The sequence below is a fragment of the Pogona vitticeps genome, chromosome 1 (assembly GCF_051106095.1).
Source record: "Pogona vitticeps strain Pit_001003342236 chromosome 1, PviZW2.1, whole genome shotgun sequence".
NCBI classification, from domain to species: Eukaryota; Metazoa; Chordata; class Lepidosauria; order Squamata; family Agamidae; genus Pogona; species Pogona vitticeps.
This window is the reverse complement of record NC_135783.1, coordinates 243357627-243380453: the sequence shown is the minus strand read 5'-3', so window position 1 is coordinate 243380453 and position 22827 is coordinate 243357627. Positions and strand designations below refer to the sequence as shown.

At 46.8% G+C, this 22827-nt stretch overlaps 1 protein-coding gene across 9 annotated transcripts; it reads right to left on the bottom strand.

Moving 5' to 3' along the window:
• Positions 1–701: 701 nt before the first annotated feature.
• TMEM198 (transmembrane protein 198) lies at positions 702–22376 on the bottom strand. Of its 9 annotated transcripts, XM_078383472.1 has the most exons (6): positions 15435–15724; positions 14383–14543; positions 13856–14105; positions 11796–12371; positions 9200–9390; positions 3505–3959 (listed from the first exon to the last, which is right to left on the bottom strand). In XM_078383472.1, the coding sequence occupies exons 3-6, from the start codon at positions 14016–14018 to the stop codon at positions 3636–3638; spliced, it is 1254 nt and encodes a 417-aa protein (XP_078239598.1). In that variant the 5' UTR covers positions 14019–14105; positions 14383–14543; positions 15435–15724; the 3' UTR covers positions 3505–3635. The 9 variants fall into 9 exon arrangements, with proteins under 9 accessions (XP_078239602.1, XP_078239598.1, XP_078239594.1 ...); XM_078383476.1 differs by lacking the exons at positions 3505–3959; positions 14383–14543; positions 15435–15724 and adding exons at positions 702–2347; positions 21948–22354; XM_078383468.1 differs by lacking the exons at positions 14383–14543; positions 15435–15724 and adding an exon at positions 21948–22376.
• Positions 22377–22827: the final 451 nt, after the last annotated feature.

Below are 22827 nucleotides of genomic sequence, written 5' to 3'. Positions count from 1 at the left end.
CATACTTTGGAGTGCACCCCAGTTCCAGCGCTCTTCACTGCACAACTATCATGCAGGATCCACAAAACCACAAAATTGTTTTGGTGGGGTGATGTCTCAAGTGCCTACTCATTTGAAGGTGTTTCAGTCTGCATGGAAGTAACTAGCAGTGTATATTACTTCCATGGGCACATTCATTAGGCAGATGAGGTGTGCATGTATGTGTTTTAATACATGTCAAAGCGTTGCCCTTTTACAAGGACACAAAGTAAGGAAAAAGAGAGGAGCACCTGTGGGCTGCTCCGCAAAACCACGGATTAATAATATGATGTCATTACAGTACCTGGGGTAAAACAAAAATTACCCTTTGGTAATTAGTGTGCCAGCTCTAGATAGAGAAATGGACACTCTCCTCTCGATGAAAGACAACTTGACTCAAATATGAGCCTCCAAGAAACACAATAGCTTGGCAGCTTTCTTCCCTCAAGCCTGCCCATGTATATCCACTGTCCATTGTCCAACAGGGCTTTCCTCTTGATCTGCAAGAAGCGCCAATTCAGAATTCCTTTTAGTTGAACCTGAGGCACGTGTCATTTCAAGTATAGCTTGGATGCCATTTGTCACCTCCATTCTGTTCCCTATCACCCCCAAACACCAACTGTGATTTCTGGTATCCCAGGACAGTCACATAGACGGCATTTCACCCATGGAGACCAAGATCCTGATAGGCTTTTTTTTTTACTTGCGCAGCCGCATTCCGGCAGCGTTTGGCACAGATACAAAAAGAGAGAGAGAGAGAGAGAGAGAGAGAGAGAGAGAGAGAAAGACTGCAGAGAGAGAAAACAAGGAAAAACAAGAGTGCAAGCTTTCTGTGGTGATAACAATGGCAATTGGTGACAGAAACATGCAGTTTCTCCATAAAGGAGAGGCCCTGCTGAACGGTGCTGGATCCTCCCCTCTGGAATAGACAACCAGTGAAAGCTCCCACCAGCCCCCATAGGGATCACCAGTGGACAAACCACAATCATAAGAGCTGCTAAACTTTGTTAAGACTCTTGTGGAGTGGAAAACAGCCACCTCACTCCCTCAGCTTTGTAAAAACAGGTGGAAGAATGGTTAAGAACAGCGATAGGCCTGCCAGGGAAGAGACGAAGGCTGTAGGAATCTCTCTTCCTCCCTCTCTGTCCATCCTTCTGAGGCTCCCTTTGGGCCTAGCACAGCTCTTCTGGCCCAGCTTTTTATAAAGAATAAATTAATACAAATAACTGCAACAAGACTATGTACATGGGTATTCCCCTGCCTTCCCCCAGCCCCTCAATATCCTACCCTCACCCCGGAATAAGGAGCAGGGGGAGGGGGCAGTGAGAAAGGAAGGGGGGGCCTCAAAAAGGCTCAATGCCTGAATACCAGCCAAATGCCCATACGTGCTCCAGCTCCACCACACTCACATTCACACTTGCACACTTTGACAGTGACGCAGCCCAGCTCTGGTACTAACCCCCACCCTCCTCCCCTCCCTGCTTGAGTTGCCCATTTAAACAGAAAGCCAGGCACTGGTACGGGCCAAGGGCCAAGGGGACCCCATTTCCCTGAGCTGACTCTTTCCAGCCAGACAAGAGCGAACTGAGTCAAATCCTGCCACTGTCAGCACGCAGTGGGCACTGGTGCCTCTGAGAGAGTCCTCGGAAACAGTTCATGCAAAGACAAACTCCAGGACACGGAGTGGGTCCATCATGTGGCAAGACAACACAGAAACACCCTGCGGTTCCTCCATTTATGGGCCACTCCACAGTGGTGGGTGGGAACATTGACAGGTTCGTTTTTGTCCATGGCGGTGGCTGCAGGCGATCAGGAAATGCTTCTCTAGCCTCACAGGACAATACTGATCCTTTCTCCGAAAACTCCTGCATTGTTCACTTCCCGGCCTGCATAGGTTGCAACCAGGTCTCTCTTCAGCCCTTTGCCCCAAGCACCTGCTCACGCTCTTCCCTCGCCCCATCTTCCCATGGTGGCTTAGTCAGAGTCAATGTAGTGCTGGGGAGAATTCTGCAAATATTTGCAGCTTGAGAGGTGCTGGACTACATCTGCACATCTTGACCAGGCCCACGAATGTCAGTGAAGAGTATCTGCAAGTCTTGATGGTGACATAGACACTAAGGTATATCCACGCAGACTGACCCATGGGACCACGGTGGACAGCATCCTCGTGCTCAGTGCCAAGCTATACCCTCATGGCAGGGCCGGAGCCTGTTGTCAGGGGCACTGTGGAGCCACAGTCATAGTCTATGTCGATGGCTGCATGAGTGTTGGCCAAGAGGCTGTTGAGGGAAGAGCCCGTCTGCCGCTCCCGAAAGCTCTGTATGTAGCTCTGCAAAAGGGGAAACAGAAAATAAGACTGCTGCCTTTTGCTCCCTCTGCCCCCTTTCTTTCTTTCTTTCTTTCTTTCTTTCTTTCTTTCTTTCTTTCTTTCTTTCTTTCTTTCTTTCTTTATTCATTTTTCATTTGGTAAGAGAAGATTATAGGGAAGGGGATTTGGATCAGGGTATTGGGGTAAATTAAAAAAAATACAGAATGTGATAAAGAAGAGTATATATCATTATTACATTTGTCGATATGTTTCCTACTGAGCTTACTTCACACTTACTTTACCATTTTTTCTAAGTCTTTCAAATCTAAAATTATATCTTAGATTTTCTTTCTCATAATTTTAACCCATTCATGTTCTCATCTCTCATCCAATTATACAAAGGTTCGCACTTTTTTTCTAGCCTCAGCAATTTTTTGTCTTTTAAATACTTCAGTTAAAATATCCATCTTTGCTGCTTCAAAAATTTTTCTATTAACACCTGGGTTGTCAGTGTCTCCTCTTTTTTCCAGTATTTGGCATCTAAAATACTTGCTGCTGTAGTTACATGTATGATCAAATACCTTTTTTCTTTTTCTATCAAGTCTGGTATTATATTCAACAAAAACAATTCAGGTTCATATGGAATTATAGAGGATAACATTTTTTGTAAAAAATCATAGATTAGTTTCCAAAAGCTCTTAGCTTCCCTACAAGTCCACCACATATGATAAAAACTACCTTCTTCTGATTTGCATTTCCAACATTTGTTAGAGGTACTTTGATATATTTTCGATAATTTTTCAGGTGTCATATACCATCTATAGAAGATCTTATACATATTTTCTTTGTAATTAATTGCTTTTGTTAGCTTAGTACTACCTTCCCATATTTGTGACCATGACTTTTAAGTTAATATTGTGGCCCACATTTTGGGCCCGTTTTATCATACATTCCTTAACTATTTCATCTTGTGTTTTTAATTCAAGTAGATAATTATACAACATTTTAATCAGTTTTTCCCTTACATTCAGAAGTATCTTATCTAGTGGTGTCTGTTCCTTACAAAAGCCTACTGCTTTATATTTTGTGTATCTTGAATCTATTTGTGCTTTTGTCCACCAATCAAGTATTGTACCTTGTTCTTCTAGTTCTTCCCTTGATTTCATATTTAAGTCCTCTTTTAACAAATTTCTATATTTCATGAGTTTCTTCTTTTCCATTAATGTTGGTTGTTTAAATGCTTCCAATGGTGAGACCCATTCAGGAACTTTTTGGTAATTTTCTTCCTGGATCTTGGTCCATACCCAGTTTAAGCTTTCTTTATCAGATGGTTCTTAAATTGTTTAATGTCTTTTGCTTTTTGATACCATAGGAAGGCGTGCCATCCTAGATTTAAATCATGTCCTTCTAGTTTTAATATTCTGTCATTTTCTAAAACTATCCACTTTTTTATCCAAACTAGAGCGCAGGCTTTATAATATAAAAACCAATCTGGAAGTCCAAAGCCTGCTCTTTGTTTTGCGTCTTGAAGTGCTTTGATGTTTATTCTAGGTTTTTTCCCTTGCCAGACAAACTTCATTATTATTTTTGTAAATTCTTGAAGTATTAATTGTTTTGTAAGAACTGGTATTGTCTGAAAAAGAAATATCATTTTAGGTAATATATTCCTCTTCACAGCTGCAATCCTCCCCATAAATGATAATTGCATTTTTAACCATTTTTCCAGATGGTTGTTGTGGGTTTTTCGGACTCTTTGGCTGTGTTCTAAAGGTTGTTCTTCCTAACGTTTCACCAGTCTATGTGGCCGGCATCTTCAAAGGACAGCACTCTGTACTCAGAGACTGGCGAAACGTTAGGAAGAACAACCTTCAGAACACGGCCAAAGAGCCCGAAAAACCCACAACAACCATTAGATCCCGGCCGTGAAAGCCTTTGCGAATACATTTTTCCAGATCTTTTTCAATCATACCAATTAGTTTGATGTAGTTGTCTTTACCAAAGTACTTTGTGTTTTGGGGTTTTTTTTTTGGGGGGGGGGAATCTGAATTCCTACCTCTGTCCCCTATTTCTGAGTGGAACTTCACAGTAGGGAAAGACTGCCCCTGCCTTTTTTCACAGTCCTCTTGGCCAGTCCGGATTCTTGCTGTTTACCTCCCTGAGAAAAGGAATATCGTCTGACCCTTCCTAATGTTTATGATTTCACTCCTCACTGGTATAGTAGCCAAGAATTAGTTGTTCCACAAGATGCCACCCTGAGCTTTCCTTGTGTACCCATAACTGGAAAAGGGACACATAGTTTCAAGCACCTCTGACAAGGATTGCTGGCAGGGAAGTGGTCTAATTGGTCTGTGCTGCAACCAGGACACAGCAGGAGAATACAGGACTGAAAAATACACCAGCATTTTTCACAGGTCATTCAGAAAAAGTGATCAGCACATGCACATTCCTGAGCATGCATTGACATGTGCCAGGAAGGCATGGCCAATTTAGGTTTCTGTTCCTAAAACTTTATGACTCTGTGGCTACTGTTCACACTTGTTATGCTGAGAATGACAGGGTGTTGCCAGAGCCTTCACTGACCTTGCAGTTTTGAACCAGACACGTACTTTAGTTAACTACACATCTGGGCAATACAGAAATAGACAGTGCTAGGTATCATAACAAAACACACAATAGGTGAAATGCTGGCTTAAATTTATGCTAGTGTAACCTGAATCAGATACTGAAAATGTTGAATTTAAAATAATGAAAAGTGCCCTATACCCCTTTTCAGGTAACTGAGGCTTCCTACAGTTCCCTTTTGCCCAGGAGTCGCCTTTGGGAACCTTGGAGTGGAGTGGGGAGGTTTTAAGAGTAAATAATTGCTGCCGGATCACTGCTGGCAGTCCCAATCCTAGCAGCCACAAGCTGGCAACGATTTTTTTTTACTACCAAAGGTTCTCACCCACCCATATCCCAAGGCTCCCAAAGACATCCCCAGGGCATTTGTTTAAATTAAATATTTCTGATGCCTGATCTGGGCTACACCTGCATAAATGTATGCAACAGAATTTTATCCATAACCTTCTCTCAGGTTATTTGTGAATAGAAAAAGGAAATTGATTTGTCTGAAGGCTGTACATTGTTCTGAGACCGTGACCAGCCCCCAGTATCGAGGCAGCCAGACCAGTCAGCCTTCCACCCTACGCCTGGTGTTGTTGAATGCCAGGTCTGTATCCAATAAGGCCCAGGTAATCTACGACCTTATCCTGGAGGAGGATGCAGACCTGGCTTGCATAACCGAAACATGGATTGGCGGAGAGGGGGGTCCCCCTCTGGCACTCATCTGCCCACCCGGTTATGCTGTCCAACACCAGGGTAGACTGGAGGGCCGGGGGGGGAGTAGCCATTGTCCACAAATTCAACTTGGAGGTCGCTAGGCGCTCCTCAGTGGTAAAGCCGGGTCTTGAGGCCCTCCACGTGTCGATTGGGGCCAGGGATGGTATTGGGATCTTGCTGGGTTACCGAGCTCCCCGCGACCCAGCCATTTCCTTACCGGAGCTGGTGGACTTTGTCTCCGCGGCACTGCTGAGTTCCCCGAACCTATTGGTTTTGGGGGATTTCAACGTGCATGTGGGGGCAGAGACCTCCGGGCCAGCTCTTGAGTTCTTGGAGACCATGGCCTTCTTGAACATGTCCCAACATGTTAACGGCCCCACCCACGTGGGTGGCCACACACTTGACTTGGTTTTTTCCACTAATGGGAGCGAGAGTGGTCCGATGGTGACTGACCTTGAGTCGGTACCCTTGTCATGGTCGGACCACCACCTAATAAAGTGTACCATTAAAATGGCTCTCCCCCCCTGCAGGGAGCAGGGATCTATTGTTATGGTCCGCCCTCGAAGGCTACTGGATCCGGTTCGATTCCAGGATGCCATGAGAGGTGTTACGGCTGACCTGGCTGGCGCTCCTGTCGAGGCTCTGGTGGATGGCTGGTTTGCTGCCGCGACTAGGGCTGTTGACATGATCGCACCTAAACGCCCTCTCCGTTGCAGAGACCGCCCGGCACCCTGGTTTAATCGGGACCTCCGGGCGAGGAAGCGGGTCAGGAGACGGCTAGAGCGCAAATGGAGAAAGGTCCCGACGGATTTCAATAGGATAGCTGTCAGGGTCGCTACTAACCTTTATCTTGCTAAGGTAAAGGCTGCTAGTAGATCATACCTCGCTAACCGGATAAGTGAGGCGTCCAACCAGCAGGTGGAGTTATTCCGTATAGTACGCGACCTATCCGGAATTGGTCCGGGCGATGGGCCTCCCCCTAGTTTTTCGCCGGACCAATTTGCAGCATTTTTTAAATCGAAAGTGGAGGCCATCCGCCGGGACCTCTCTCCTTTTTTGAGCACAGTGAGTCGAGCTGAGATGTCCAGCGCTCCATCTTGCCCGGTGATCCTGGACACCTTTCAGCCTGTTACGCCTGACACTGTCTCCAGGGCGCTTGACCGCTGTCGTGCCACCACCTCCTCTTTGGACCCTTGCCCGGCCTGGCTAATCAAAGCAGCCAGGCCGCTAACAACGGAGTGGGCCACGGCTATAATAAATGGGTCTCTCCTTGAGGGCAGATTTCCATCTGCCCTGAAGGACACACTCATTAGGCCCATCAGGAAGAAACCTAGTTTGGCGGCGGACGAAATTGGCAACTACAGGCCCGTCGCCAATGTTTCTTTCCTTAGCAAGGTAGTCGAGAGGGTGGTGGCCGACCAGCTTCAAGCGCTCCTGGATGAAACAGATGCCCTGGATCCATTCCAGTCGGGCTTCAGGCCGCGCCACGGCACAGAAACGGCTTTGGTCGCCCTGTGTGATGACCTATTGAGGGAGGCCGATAGGGGCAAAGTGTCCCTGTTGGTCCTCCTCGACATCTCAGCGGCCTTTGATACCATTGACCACGGTATCCTCCTGGGGAGGCTCTCCGAGTTGGGAATAGGTGGCCTGGCATTGTCCTGGCTCCGTTCCTTCTTGGAGGACCGCCCCCAGAGAGTTCAGCTTGGGGAGAGAGTCTCGGCCCCGTGGAGCCTCAATTGTGGGGTTCCACAGGGGTCGATTATCTCCCCAATGCTATTTAACATCTATATGAGGCCGCTGGGTGGGGTCATCAGGGGGTGTGGTGCTTCGTGTCACCAGTATGCGGACGACACGCAGCTCTACATCTCCTTTTCGCCAACCGCAGGAGAAGCCATTCTGTGCCTTCAGCGCTGCCTGGGGACTATACTGGAATGGATGCAGGAGAACGGGCTTAGGCTGAACCCGGACAAGACGGAAGTACTGAGGGTGGGCCCTCCCACAGTTGGGGATTTGGGAAACTCCCTCTCTTTTGGGGGGGTGACTCTCCCTGCAAAGGATGGTGTACGCAGCTTGGGGATCCATCTGGACCCGGTGCTCTCCATGGAGTCCCAGGTGGCGTCCGTGGTCCGCACTGCCTTTTTTCACCTCAGGCGGATAGCCCAGCTGCGGCCCTACCTGGATGTGGGGGCGCTCACCATCTTAGTACACGCGCTCGTAATCTCAAGATTAGACCACTGTAATGCGCTCTACGTGGGGCTTCCTTTGAGGTTGCTGCGGAAATTACAGGTGGTGCAGAATGCGGCGGCCAGATTACTCAGTGGAGTGAAAAAATTCCAACATATTTCGCCCACTCTGGCCGCATTGCATTGGCTGCCCATCAGGTTCCGCATCGACTTCAAAGTGTTAACGCTTACGTATAAAGCCCTAAACGGTTTAGGGCCTCGATACCTGGCGGAACGCCTACTCCCACCAAGTTCTACCCGGGTCACACGGGCGAGCCAGGAGGTGAGGCTGAGGAGCTTAACGCCGAGGGAGGCCCGAAAAGAGAAAACAAGAAATAGGGCCTTCTCGGCGGTGGCTCCTCGCCTTTGGAATAACTTACCTCCTGGCATTCGCGGAGCTCCCTCGCTGGGCACCTTTAAGAACTTATTAAAGACTTGGATGTTTCGGCAGGCCTTCTCTCCAGATTACTTTTGATTTTTTTTCTCTCCTTTATTGTTTCCCTATTTTTAATTGTTGTTGTAATTATGCTGTTTTATGTTATTGTATTTTATCTCTGTTGTTGGCCGCCTAGAGTAGTCCACCACGACTAGATAGGCGGGATATAAATTAAATAAATAATAATAATAATAATAATAATAATAATAAACAATTGTTGCCTGACATGGTCAAGCCAAGTTCAGCATTTTCTGAGAACTCTACCTGTTGTATAATGACCGCTGCATTTCTACACCAATTAGCACGGCTCTGGCAGGGCCCTAGGACAACACTACTGACAGTAGACAGAGATTTCTCTGAGGCTGAAAGAAACTGGAACTGGAGGAATAGCTAGAGATTCACACTACAATTCCTGTTTCCCACCTGTAACTAACAATATCTGGGCAAAAACACAAGTTGAATAAAGTTTGTTTGCTTATGTTCCTTCCATACATAGAATGTCTTATGCTGGATGCCCTGCACATGGAGGATCATTTGGTGGCTAGTTTACAATGTTAAGTTGCTATTGGTCTCTGTCCCTACCATTCTGATTAGCATGGAAATTTTGCTAAAGACAATCTGCGGTATGGGAAGCAATGGGCATCCAGTCAAGAAACACTTTGATTCAGACAGATGGGCTATTGAATGAAGGTATCATTAGATGTAAGGCTGGCTTCCAAGATGGAAAGGCCTTACGGCCAAGAAGGAAAGAATCAGAGAGAAATTGATTCTCTCTGTCTGGCCCATTCTGCTGATAGACAGCTGAACTATTCCGAACAGAGCTACTGTTCCCACATCCTCAGTACATATGGCCCCACTATCCTGCCCCTGCATCAAAGATCCCTGGCATTCACTCACTGGGGAGAGCACATCCCCATCAAATCGGCGCACAGGGTTAGGCTTGCGACGGTAGGCAGGCTCTGGTGGATGGGCCTTGTGTTGCACGTGAGGGTGAGGATGTGGCCGCCTCTTTTTCTTCTTCTCCTTACGCTCTTCCCGTTGCTTGATTCGCATTAGCTGAACACGGCGCTGCTGCCGACTGATAATCACTGTGGAGGGAAAGGGAAGAGGTTGAGCAAACTGTGGAATCTGGTGTGACAAAGGGTGGCCCAGAGAGGACGGCAGATGCCATAGCTGGAATATTTTGCTGGGCAGATAAAAAACAGAACTGAAATGGACAGTAGTTAACAGTAACTGTGAAAGTTACTTCTTTGGACCACAACTCTCAGAATCTTCCAGCCATGATGGCTATTGACTTCTGCCATCCTCTTCATCCATAAAATTAGGTTAAGTTCACAGCTGACAATAGCTATAATGAAGTATTTGATGGAAAGATTGAAGAATGCACCCTCATGATGAAAGGACATGACTCGCAGCCATTTTTAGTGCAGGGTATAATTCAGAGAATTGAGGGGCCAAGGATGTCCCAATGGCATCCTTCTTCTTCCATCTTAACCTATGCATAATCAGCAATATTCATTACTTTAGAATTTTTTTAAAGAGAGGTTTAATGTCCTTTAGCATCTGTCCTACAATTCTGTGATTCTAACTAGAGAAAGAGGCTCATCATGGGTAGATATGCCATTTTCAATACACACACATATATATTAAAGCTTCAGACAATATTTTCTCAGTAACCACTATATAATAGTAATCACTATATAATATTTGCTAACCTGTTTAGTGTAGTTACTGAGAAAATATTGTCTGAAGCTTTAAAAAGCAAACATCTGTAACAAACATTCATTTGAAACCCTCAAGAAGAAACAGTATTGATACAGCGATCTTTAGAAGATAAAGAATTAAGCATAACCCCACCCAGCTTTCCACCAACTGCACCCTCTTGAAGTGAATTTTAAAAACAAAGGCAAATATTCTTCTGCATTGTATGATGTAAGCGTTTTCCCCTTCCCATTCCAGCAGGCTCCCCTTCACATGACTAGTATTGCACTGCTTGGACGATGGGTTGTGCATTCAGTTGTGTGATGCATGATGCAATGAGCAGTTTCTTATTTACATGAATGCCCTTATCCTCTGATACTGGCCAAAGAAAATGAAAAGATGGTTGCATTATTTATTTTATTTATTTATTTATTTTATTTATATCCCGCCTATCTAATCAATTAAGACTACTCTAGGCGGCTAATGTGTAGTTCAATCAAAGCTTGGAAATGTTAGGGGTTGTTGTTGTTTTGAAATTTAACTCCCAGAATCCTCAGCTAGAACAGGGTCAGGGTAAAAAAAAGTTTTTCTGAAATCTCAGTTTAGTCCTTAAAGCAGGGATGGGCAGAATCCTGGGAGCAGAAAGTCTTAAGAATAAGTTATTAACCTGAACTGACCCTCCTAAATTTGCATAAGAGTTCAATGCATTAATTACTGCAGCATAATCACTGACAAAATTTTGATTCTTAATCTGAAGAAAATAGAATTTATAGATGCTACACCATTAGCTAGTTTATCCTACATGAGACTGTTATGCCTTTCCTTCAGCACTAACAATTACAGGCATTTGATAGCTTTCAGTTGAAATTATTACCCATTTCTTTTGACTCTGTTTTCCTCCCATTGCTGAAGGTCTTGTTTATTTTTGAATTTATTTATGTTGGTACAGTGGTGCCCATGATGTGTCCTCAGGAAAGAAAACTAGCTTCCCACCCTATGTAATTGTTGATCTGGCATAAAGCTCTGCAGTCTTAGCAGTCTGAAACTGTGTCCATGTTTGTGGGAGGCAAATAGAAAAGTGAACCTGTTGCATGATTAACCCACTCCTGCTGGATGGAACTTTGGGCCAAGTGTAGTCATTTTGTGAATCCACTCCTGGAGAAAGTTCTGCCTGTAATGTGTGATACATTTGTGTGATGCCAGACTGACGTGTGTACCCACTGCACACCCTATGACTCAATGACAACCAACCAAATGGGTACAGCCCTATGCAGGAGTTCACCTGCTCAGATGTAGGGTTGAAATGAGGTGTGAGTGCACATGTAAGTCACACCTGCAAATGTGACCCATCTAACCAGATGGTCCCAATTGTGGGACCTCTTTAACTGCCTTCAGCTGAATGTGATGACAGAGCCCTCTTCAGACCTTGGCATTCAATGAGTCAAGGTCTGACAATATTTGGGGTGGGAGGTCATTTGTGTGCTCATGTCTCCAACCCCAGTTTTAAGTTTACATGGGAGCAGGCAAAGGCCTGAACAGGGCTTCAGTATGCTGCTCTTTAATACCAGGTTATGCTGAAAGGAGAGAACTACTGCTTAGCATAGAAGACTTCAGCCTCTGTGCTGTTCACATTTCCATCAGTGAGATGGCAGGAGAAGGGGAGGGGGAGGAAATTTATTTTAACTCCTGAGAGGTCACAGAAATGAATGCAGGAACAGTACAAGTCAGAAATGAGAATCACCAAATGCTTATTGCCAGCCCCTTCTTACTTACCTAGCAGCACCACACTTACCTTCGGTGTGTGAATATCCCTCAGCCGTGACCTTCCATTGCACCAGGACACCCAACAATGCTAGAATGGGCCAAGTACCCAGGATGACCCAGCTGTACCAGCAGATGGGCCGGGCAGGTGCCACCTTGACACGCTCATAAACATACTGCAGTAGCAGAAAGAGCTCAACAAAGTAGTCAGCTGTGGCAGTCATCACAGCACTGCCAAAGACAGCAGTGGAAAGAGTGGTGAAGAGGCGCTGCCACTGCAGGGTTAGAACAGCACAGAGCATGCCGACACCCAGCAGCAAGCCAATGGGGATCCAGACCGTCGGAGGGTGGTAGAACTGCTCCATCACCACCAGTGTGGCCACTGCCAGCAGCAGCCCCAACAGCAGCCCAACCATGAAGAGCCCGACACTGCGCACCAGCATGGTGACCAGGCCACAAAGCACCCCAATGCCCAGGCCGATGCCCACGGAGGCCTCAACACTGAGCTGAGTGTCCAGCACCCGCTCCTTGTAGCACAGCATGAAGATGATCACGGAGCCAAACATCAGCCCCGTCAGGAACATGACTGCCTTGAAGCATCGGTACCCTGAGGAAAAAAAGGAAATGAATGTTAACACTGGGGTGAGTGGAGGGGTGTGTTAAGCATACAAAATAGGGTTCAGCATGTTTTTGTCACTTGCAGCCAACAGATTCTGCTCTTGTATCACAACAAGCTATCTACTCCAGGCCTGAGGTAGAACAGCATAACCCCACCAGCTACCTCACAGTTAAGGCAACTAAAGCTGGCCAAATTATTTTGGCACGGATGGGGGGGGCGAGAATTCACAAGTGCTTGTCTCTGGCAGAAAAAGTACAATAATAGCAAATTCAGGAACAAACAATTTCCTCATTTTTTCATGGCACCAAGAATCTGTTGCCTGAAGTGGCTGCATCTCCCTGCCAAATAATAATAATAATAATAATAATAATAATAATAATAATAATAATAATAATAATAATAATAATAATAATAATAATAATAATAATATTTTATTGTCATTGTAAGTATATACACATTATACCCATACAACGAAATTCACAGACACCCAGAGACCAGACTCATGCACAAACATAAAATTCCCCAAACACTCCCCACCCACTAAAAGTCCCCCACTAAAAATACAAACAACTACACCGCAGGCCAAGTAACACAGTCCAACTTATTATTCACTACTGGTGGTCTTTAAGCTCATTATTAATTGCAATTATAGCTCGGGGATAAAAACTATTCAGAAAACATGTGGTCCGAGTCTTAATTGTTCTATATCTTCTGCCAGACGGCAACAGTACAAAAAAGTTATAAGCAGGATGGGAAGAGTCTCTCAGGATGCTGTGTGACTTCCTCAGACAGCGGGATGTGAAGATGTCATCCAGGGTTGGTAGCTGGAGTCCGATGATATTCTGGGCAATTTTAAAGGTTCTATGTAGAGCTTTTTTGTCCTCTACAGAGCTACTCCCAAACCATGCCAAAATGCCATAGGTTAGGACACTCTCAATGGTGCTACGATAGTATGACAGAAGTAAATGCTGAGATAAATTTAACTTGCCGAGCATTCTCAGGAAATACAGCCTCTTCTGTGCCTTCTTCATTAGCATGTTGGCATTTGTAGTCCATGAGAGGTCCTCTGAGATGTAAGTACCCAGAAATTTAAAACTACCAATTCTCTCTCAGCTGGTCCTTCATCTAGTGAAGAATGGGGAATCCTAATGCCCGGGATTTTCCTGCATTCTGCACCATGCTTTGTAATGTGGAAGCAAAAGCATGGAAGTGTCCTAGGGAAAGGCAGCTGGGCTTTTCTCTAGGGACTTTGGTGTGCTTAGCACAGGAGCCGAGCCAAGTAGTTTGCTAAACTTAGGAATGCAGCCTTAGTGGGATATTGCCAAGAGTATTTTGTGAGCCTCCTGTCCAGGCACACTGTGAGACAGGACTGGGTCTGGGTGGGGAATGGGCACATGGGAAATAAGAAAATTTATACCCTTGAGTCTCCCCCTTCCCACCAAAATAACCCACAGACCCCTCATGACACTCACCAAAGAAGCAATAGATGATCCCGAAGAGACAGCACATGGCACACACTACAGAGGGCACCACTTGGTAGCGCCGTTCAATCTCCTGTTCACAACTGTATGTCTGGTCCTGCCCTGGCATGTGTGGCAGCAGTGGAAAACGCAGCGTCTGTACTGTCGACGTCATGGCTCTTTGGGTCTCTGAGGCAATATCAGGCTCCCCACTCCCTCCCTGTTGCCTGTGAGAAATACCACCTCATGGCGTTCCTTCCATCTGTTGAGAAAAGACAAGGCAAGATACTTGAGGCCCCAGTGTTTTTTTTCCAAGGGACCCACCAGCAGCACAACCTATCCACACCAAATTTGACACTGTCCCTGAATCTCTGTGGTAAGAATCAGCAGAACCTTCAGGCATATAACATTTTTTCTCATCCTCTGCAAGCTTGTTCCACAGAGACATCCAAAAATGGTTCCCTGCTTTGTGGAGGCTGCGAGAGGCAACTAACAAGCAAGGTTAAAAATGTGAAAAGATCAGGGATGAGAACACCCACCAACTCCTTGGGCCTCAGCCAAGTCTAGTCAGACGATGCTGGCTTGCAGAAGAAGCTGTCTTGAGTGTTAGGAACATTTGAAAGGGGCAGAGAAGGCCAGGCACCATCCAGCATGCATCTCCACCCAGACCTATTTCTTGGACGGGCCCCCATTGATTTTTCTGTGTGTTTTCAAAGAAAAAACAAAAACAAAAAACACTCACCAAGTCATTCAGCCATCAGCATATCTTTCTAACATATTTCGTGATAGAAAAGGCTCAGAGCAATTTTAGACTCCCAGGGAGAGTTCAGCAAGGATAGGACAACAAACTTTCCAAAATGTTAAAATGTGTCTATAAAGGGAATGGCCAACATATGGTCTCCATGACAACCAAGGGAAGAACAGATGATTCTTTTAACAATATATATCCACTCCACCCCCACTTTCTAGCTCACATAACCAGTGGGTTAAGGAGTGAGTCACCAATGGGAGCAGAGCAGTTTGGAAAAGCATCTGTCAGATATCCGGGTTTCATTAACCCTCTGCATGTATGTATGCCTGGCTTTCGGAGGCAAAATGACCGACTGACTAACTAACTGGGACAACCTCCCTTTCTGTTTGCAGTTTGAAAGGCAGCCGTTAACAACAGCAGCAAAGTCAGACAACAGCACCTTAGTCCTATTTTAATGGTACCAGCCCTCTTAATCTTTCTCCTCCTCTTCCCATTTTCTCAGCTTTGGTGGACGACTACAAAGCAGCCTTCTTTGTGCATTTCCTGTTCACCCAGGGCCAGAGCAAGGCTCAAGCAGGATCCAAGAACAACCCACCCCCACTGGCTGCAAACAGTGGACTAATTCAACGAGGGCTTTAGAGCTGTCTCTGAAACCCAGAACCAGACAGCTTTGCAGGCTTTGTTATGACTGCCTCTTTGCACACTCACCCACATACCCTAACACAACAAGATTCTGGTTAGTGACACTGGCGTGAGGTGAGAGAGGTAAGGGGCCATTAAGAAGCTACTGCTACAGCTGGACTTGACACGCACGCACACACACCCTTCAACCACCACCACCTTTTTGCTGCTCAGGAACAGGTCAGTAGCCTGGGAAATCTCTCATTCTCTCTATCCCTGCCTTCTTGCCCTGTCTCTCATTCCTTCCCTCCCTCCCCTTCCAGTCCCTACCACCAATGGTTGCCAGTACTGAAGACCTTCTGTCTGCTGATTGGTTCACTCTCTGTTGCTAAGGGAGGCAGAACATTTTCTGACTGGCTGCTGAGAAATAGCTACAGCCTCCTTATCTAGATCCTTTCTGCTTTGTTTCAACAACTGGGCTTGTTCCACATGAAGTGCCGTCCACCCAGCCCCCCCCCTTCATCCTTGCCAAGTGGCTGAACATAAAACACTGACTTCTCTTTCCTATATGCTGGATTCTCTGTGTTAAATTGGGACTAATGTCCTTTATTACAAACCTGGTTTCCCTGAAATAGGCCCAGGGACCCTCGAAGTATAATTAAGCAGAATAGAGACCATCATGTAACAAATGGAATGTCTGCAGTTACAGAGGCAGAGTGGGGGAGTCAACCTCAAGTTAACCCAGTTTCTTTTCTTAACATAACAGAGGGGTTTCCTAGTGGTTGCATCAGATACACGGAACTCCCTGTTCCAAGAACTTACCGTAGGTTATCTTCCTTTTTAGCTACATCTAGAAAATTATCATGATGTGCAGGTCACGTCATAACAAGTGGGTCATCTGTAATGTCCTGTCTGAGGAGAATTTTAACCCACATGCCTTCCCAAACAGGGATAAAGGGAAACTCTTCCCAACCACTGGCAGAAAATCAGAATGAAATAATGAGCTATTGACTCACTAAAAGTTTAAATGCATTCTTATTTGCCCTATTGACCAGCACTATTCGGGTTAGAAGCCCTCATGACCAGCAAATCAATGAATCACAACAACCAATGTTCAAACAGGTGGATTGTGGGCCAGAAAGGCAGTGGACTGTTCCCAGGGAAGAGAATATCAAAGCTAGCAGAAATCCAGTTCTTGTGGCCTTCAAAGACAAGTGAAAAGTGAGGGCTTTTCGACATCAGTTAAACAGACAAAATCAAGACAGTGTCTTAAGAAATGCAACATTAGTAGTGACAAAGTGGAGGGAAAACTAAAAAAGTGTCCAAGGCTAGGTAGGCTCATCTTAAATCCCAAAAAAAAGATGTGTGCAGGCAGTATAACTAAAGGAGGATGGCATACTTTTGCTCTAATATCCTAAACAGGAAACTACAAGAAATAAATTTCTCTAGATTATGGAGCCATATAGGACTTGCCATCAAAAAGTGCAGCCAGGAAATGGCTTGATCCTAAAAGTGAGTCACCTCTGTACATCCCACTTCCTCTATAGCCATCTACCATACAATTAGGAGCAGTTCTTTAAAGAAAATCTGAGTAAAGGGGATCTAGACACCCTAGGAGTGATGACATCCATGTAAGGTCAGCTTATTGTCACAGAAACATTGTGAATGAGTACCTCCCATAAACCTCTGTAAATCATATAACAAAAAGTATATCAGAATTTAATCAGAAATGCAAGGACGTAAGTAGAGCTTTGCTAGATCAGACTAAGGCATAATCTAGTCTAGCATCCTGTTCCTAAAGTGGCCAACCAGATACCATTGGGAAGCTCACAAGCAGCATTCAAAGGCAACACTCCTGTCTTGTTGTATATCCTTAGCACATTTGAATAAGAAGGGTACTGCTTCTGAATGTGGAAGCTGATTCTGGCATAGTACAAAATGATTATAATGTGTATTGCTTACACCAGGAGCTCTTTTGAGGATTTCCAGTGGACAAATCCTATGAACCCAGACGCTCCAACCTGTTCACTGCTGATACCTATTCCAAAATAAGTACAGTGGTGCCTCGCATAGCGAGGTTAATCCGTTCCAGATTAACCTTCGCTATGCTGAAGCATCACTGAACGGGGCAGCGATTTCCATTGGAACGCATTAAACATCGTTTAATGCGTTCCAAATAGGCCAAATACTCACCGTTCAGCGAAGCTTCAGGATGGCCGGCAGCCATTTTCGCGCCCTCGCCTCGCTTAACGAGGGCGCGAAAACGCTGCGCGCGGCCATTTTAGGCCATTTCCCGGCTTCCGGCGGCCATTTTGGCCACCGAACAGCTGATCGTCGGGGGTCGTTTTGCGAAGATCGGTAAGCGAAACGCTTACCGGTCTTCGCAAAGCGAATTTTTCCCCATTTAAAAAACGTTGAGCGATCGCATTAGCGATCCGAAAAAACGGATCGCTATGCGATTTCATCGTTATACGGTGCGCTCGTTAAGCGAGGCACCACTGTATATACTGTACAGGACCACAGTCTTAGCACCATTAAATATAGTTGTCACTGGTCAAATTCTGGAAGAACTCAAGCTAATATTTAACTAATCTTTTGTTGGAATTAAAAAAGAGGAAGCAGGAGTTACACAGAACTGTTCTACCACCTTAATTTGAAAGCTTTCATTGCTAGAGCTTGTAAAACGCAAATGGTCTATATTTCTACCTTCACATTTCTGACAAAATACATACCTAATTAAAATCTCCTCAACGAGTCTGTATCTCTGAAAGCCATAAAAATCCTTGGACACAAACAACCTGCCATGCTCTGTTCCAAAACAGCAAGATTCGGCAGTATGCCTGCAATTATCTGGCAAAATCTGTCCGACAGTAAATGTGAAAACTCCACCCTGAAACAGCTACTTCCTAATCCATCTCTAATTTGTTTTTCTCTGTGGCAGAGCCCACACAGCCCTCTTGTTCTACCAGCTATTTCAATTGTCCTCTTTGCACATGGCCGGGTTGCCTACAGAGGAAGAAAAGCCAATGTCGTTCACGGCCAGCGAATGCCTGCTAGCTGCAGGCCCAGACCTGGCACTGATAGAGCTACTGATATCTACTGTGAAAGGATCGTTTTTTTGTCCTGTACATCTCTCTATCCATGTGCCTGTGCAAAGAGGTTTTGTCAAAGTTGACATGAAGCACAACAGTCCATGTCACTCTCTCCGGAGGACAGGGAAACTCACACCTTGATACTTGTTAGTGTATTCACATATTTGAGTCCTCTCCAGAAGCAGCTTGGAAGTATGTGTATGAGTGACTGGCCCAGCTGTGGGGTGCCAGGCCAGCCAGCTCGGCTCTATTCCAGCAACTGGCTGGACTCTAGCTAATCCTCCTCCACCGTGAATGAGGGTTCAGGTTCCAACTTTCCCACAGATTCCCTTCGTGTGCTACTTCTACCCTGGGAAACTTTGCATCAGAAACAAAGCAAAGGGACAGACTTCCTCTTAGAAAGTAGTGTATGATTCCATTTGGTGAGTGAGAAATAATTTTCATTCTATTAGCTCAGTTGCCAGTTGCAAGACAAGGACACCTCGTAAAGAGCTGGACCTAATACTGCAATCCTAAGGTTCTTTCAACAAGCAGCTTTATAGGAAAGGGTAGCCATAATGCAGTTTATGTTCTGCAGGTGAAAGCTTAAGAGAGATGAGGGAGGGAGGAATTATGTTGACAGAAGGCACTGGAAGGAGAATATGTGGGAGCTTGTTTTAGCATCTCACTCTGTAGGAATCAGGAAAGGAAAGCTGTGAGAACATCAATTGCACTCAGCCTCCCCTGAGAGAGAAGGTGGTGCTGCAGGGTGTAAAATGGTGGTGCCAACTTATGTAAGTCCTGGGGAGGAGTGCCAGCACATATGCTGCCACTCCAGCAAACTTTTCCTGAGGGCTAGGGTTAGGCATATCTTCTGATAGGATCTGTTTATGTGGAAGAGAAACCTCCTCTCCTTATCCTCTTTTTGCCTCTGGGATTTACTCTGACAGCCTGTTGAAAAGCTCCTCATGAAAGAATCCTATTAACCTGGGATCAACCTAGGGGAGTGGTACTCTGATGAGGAGCAGCTGCAGTATAGGGCCCTTTTGCCAAATGTTCTTGCAAACAAAGAAGAGTCTACCCTGGGACCCAGCACTGTTCTGTAAGGAGACACCATGCAGCTTCTTCCAGGGAGGCAAAAGAAAAATAGGTGCATTTGATTGGATGGGGTCAGGAGTTGGAGCTGGGGTTGAAAAAACACCACACAATTGTGTAACACTTGCATTAGACAGCATCAGAATTGATTCACATGGTGCAAGGAGCCAGGGATTGGGAGTTTGATTCCCCACTATGCTTCTTAGGACAGGGGCTGGACTTGATGATCCATACGGTCTCTTCCAGCCCTGCAGTTCTAAGATTATTATATAAGAAATAAATAAGCTGCAAGTGGCAATAGTGATACACATATTTACAAACATAAGCACACCCTGGACAAAGCCTGTGGCCATAGCCTGCATCTGATCCTGTCACCCTGACCCTCCAGAGAAAGACTAGTTCAGGATCTTCCTTGCTCCCTTCTTGTCAATGGTTGATTGTAATGTTCTAGCATAGAATGCCTAATTAGCTGTAAATATTATGTCTGGATGGAACTGGCTGTTCTTTCTAGGCACCCAATTCTGTCCTTTCGTACCTGTCTCCATGCAGAAGCTTATCTCTACTTCGGTGTGGGCACCTTGTGATTTTCTAGGTGCTGGTAGGCTACAACTCTCACAACCCTCACTGGCTATGCCGTTTAGGGTTATTGGCATTCCATTCAGAGAGCCGCCAGTTGCCTTCCCTTGGTACCTGCAGTTGATGACCCTCTGTGTATCAGATGAAGTAGCATATCCTTTTCCACTGCAAAAGAGGGCATACTGTTCCAACTCTTAGGTTTGCAGGCACTTTCAGAACAAGGTTTCTGCAATTGCTGGATATGTTGAATTGCTCCATTTGAGCACCCACCAGCTACTGTATACACAGGATCTGTTGTGAGTCCTACTAATCTAAAATGGACTAGCAGGTTTAGAACAGGTGTGACTGCAATAAGAACACCAAAACAAACACAACAGTGCAAATCTCTATTCCCAGCCTTTGAAAGCAGTCCTTCTTCAAAAATATTTTGTGGTACCTTAAAAACATTACACAATATAACATAACTTTTCTTGCGCTAGAGTACATTTCATCTGATACACAGAGAGTTATCCACTGCAGGTACACAGAGACACAGGCATACATGGGAAGGGTTTGAAAGTTCATGTTAAAGGGAAATAAAATGCACAGAATACAATGACAAATACTTCCTCTCCTGATAGTCATTTGGCTTCACCAGGCACCTCTTTTGTCATGTCCATTTGCATGGAAGGCTGATTCACCAAGTATGTAGTACTTCCCTTTCCCCTGCAATAATGCGCCCTGCCTTCTACTCAGCCCTCCTCTCCAACCAGAGTGTACCAAATTGACCCAGTCATGTCCATTCCCCTTCACTATCACAGCACAGGCCCCATTTCTTCTTCCCTGCCACAGACCTGACTTTGTCCATCCGTCCATACCCTGGAGCCGTTCCATTCACTTCACTTCTCTGACTGTTCCTGTCATCAGCGCAAGCTGGACTGGGTCGCATCCTAGTTCGGGACCGGCAGATCACATAAGGGAAGCTGCAGGGTTGCTAGGATACAGAGCTGCAAAGACTTCTGGGGAACCTGCCAGGCTCCCTTTGTTTGGGATAAGGGGGTCCCCAGGGAATCCTGGGCTTGTGAACCCTACTAATGTTGTAGGATCCACAAGCCCAGACTCCTATGCTAGCTAACATGCAATGGTTTTGTTTTCGAAGCAGCGGACATTGTTTCTGCCCCCCCCCACGCCCAGTTGAGGATTTTAGCCTTTGTTTACACATGTTTATGCTAATTAAAAACATGATGTGGGGGGGGGGGAGAGAGGAATCACGGGCAACATTGTTATGTTTCTCCCTGACGGGGAATTGGGGTCTGAAGCAGACACACTTTTTGTTCCCTGCAGAATTAGCCTGAGAGAGAGAGAGAGAGACGAGGGAGAGAGGGGAAGAAAGGACGTGGGGCTGGCGGTGGGAAGCCTCGGAGCGTGGCCCGAGCGGGCTCTGTGGCCGCAGCGGCACCCACAAAAGGATCATCCGAGAGAGGAGCCTTATTGTTCGTGCGCGGCCCCGCGAGGCCCCCGATGTCCCCGCTTGTGCAAGGGCTTTCCCTGGAGCTGCCCTGGAGGGATCCGATGCCGCGGCGATGGGAGTCAAAGGGAGATCAACCGCGTCGCCACCCCCAGACCACTCACCCCCCCCCCGACTTCTTATCGCTAGCCTAAGCAGCCCACGGGGCAAGAAAGCAGAGAGGAAAAGCCATGGCACGACCACCGATTGCCCGCTCCTGCCCCCTCCGCGCCCGACAACATTTACCTAACTCTCCCGATGCTCCTGGCGCGCAGATCGTGCTTTGTGCTTCCATCGGTTCCTTTGATAAAGCCCCCCACAGTAACCCCCTCCCACGCTTCGTCTCTCCTCCCTGCCTGGCCCTCTGGCGCCCGGCGCCCGGCTCCCTCCTTGTCTCCGGCAAAGGGGCGCTGGAAGAGACCACCCACCCTCACCCACCCCGGCCCCGGCGATCCTTTCTTCTTCTCTTCCTCCGCTCCCTTCCGCCGCCGCGGCCCCCCTTACCTCTTCGACCCGGTCTCGAACCCGGCTCGCCAGAGCCCGCTCGGCTCGGCCCGGTGCTGAGGGACAGCTCCGCGTGACGTCACTGCGCCGGTTCTCTATTCCCTCCTCTCCCGGCGTCCGCCCGGTCGGCTAGCCGCTCGCTACCTCGCGCGCCCTCGCGAGAAGGGGCCAAGGAAGGTTGGCGCGCGCGAGGGGACTCGGCGGGGCGCGCGTCGGGGGGGGGGGGAGACCGCTCTCCTCCCTGTCGTTGCTCGCTCCTCCCTCTTCGCGCGCGGTCGCCATTCGCCCACGATTTGCCTCAGCAAATCCACCCCCACACCCACCCCAGCCGTGCGCCTGGAGCACGAGGCGGCGCCGGGGCGGGAGAAGGGAAGAGGCGCGAGAGAGCCTGGCTCAGACTTTTCCCCCACCTCGCCTCCGCTCGATGAGCCAGCCACTTCCTACGCGGGGTCCCTTCCGCCTCTCCTCCTCGGAAGCAGCGGGAGGCCGCCTGGACTCAAACCTCTGGCGCGGGTTCCCATTGTCAGGGGTTTCTTTTCTCCTGACACGACTGGCCACGTCCGGGGCAAAGCATCGAGCGGCCCCTGGAGATGACCATTAGTAGCCGCCTCGCGGGTTCTTTCCCCCCTTTTTGTGGTGCTATCCGTCACTCCTCGGCGCGGCTGTTAATATATACCGTTTGGCCCTTTGTATCTAGAAGACCCCGGGAAGCGCCCTCATAACTCAGAATCAATCGAACCGTGTGCAACTATTAGTAGTGCAATTCCCGTTGGCTGTGGGTTATTTCCGCTTTGTTGCACCCAGTGGGGAAGAGCAATAGGAACGAAGAGTCCTGTGACAACTTTAAGATGGGCATGTTTTGTTATCGGCGGCCGCTGGT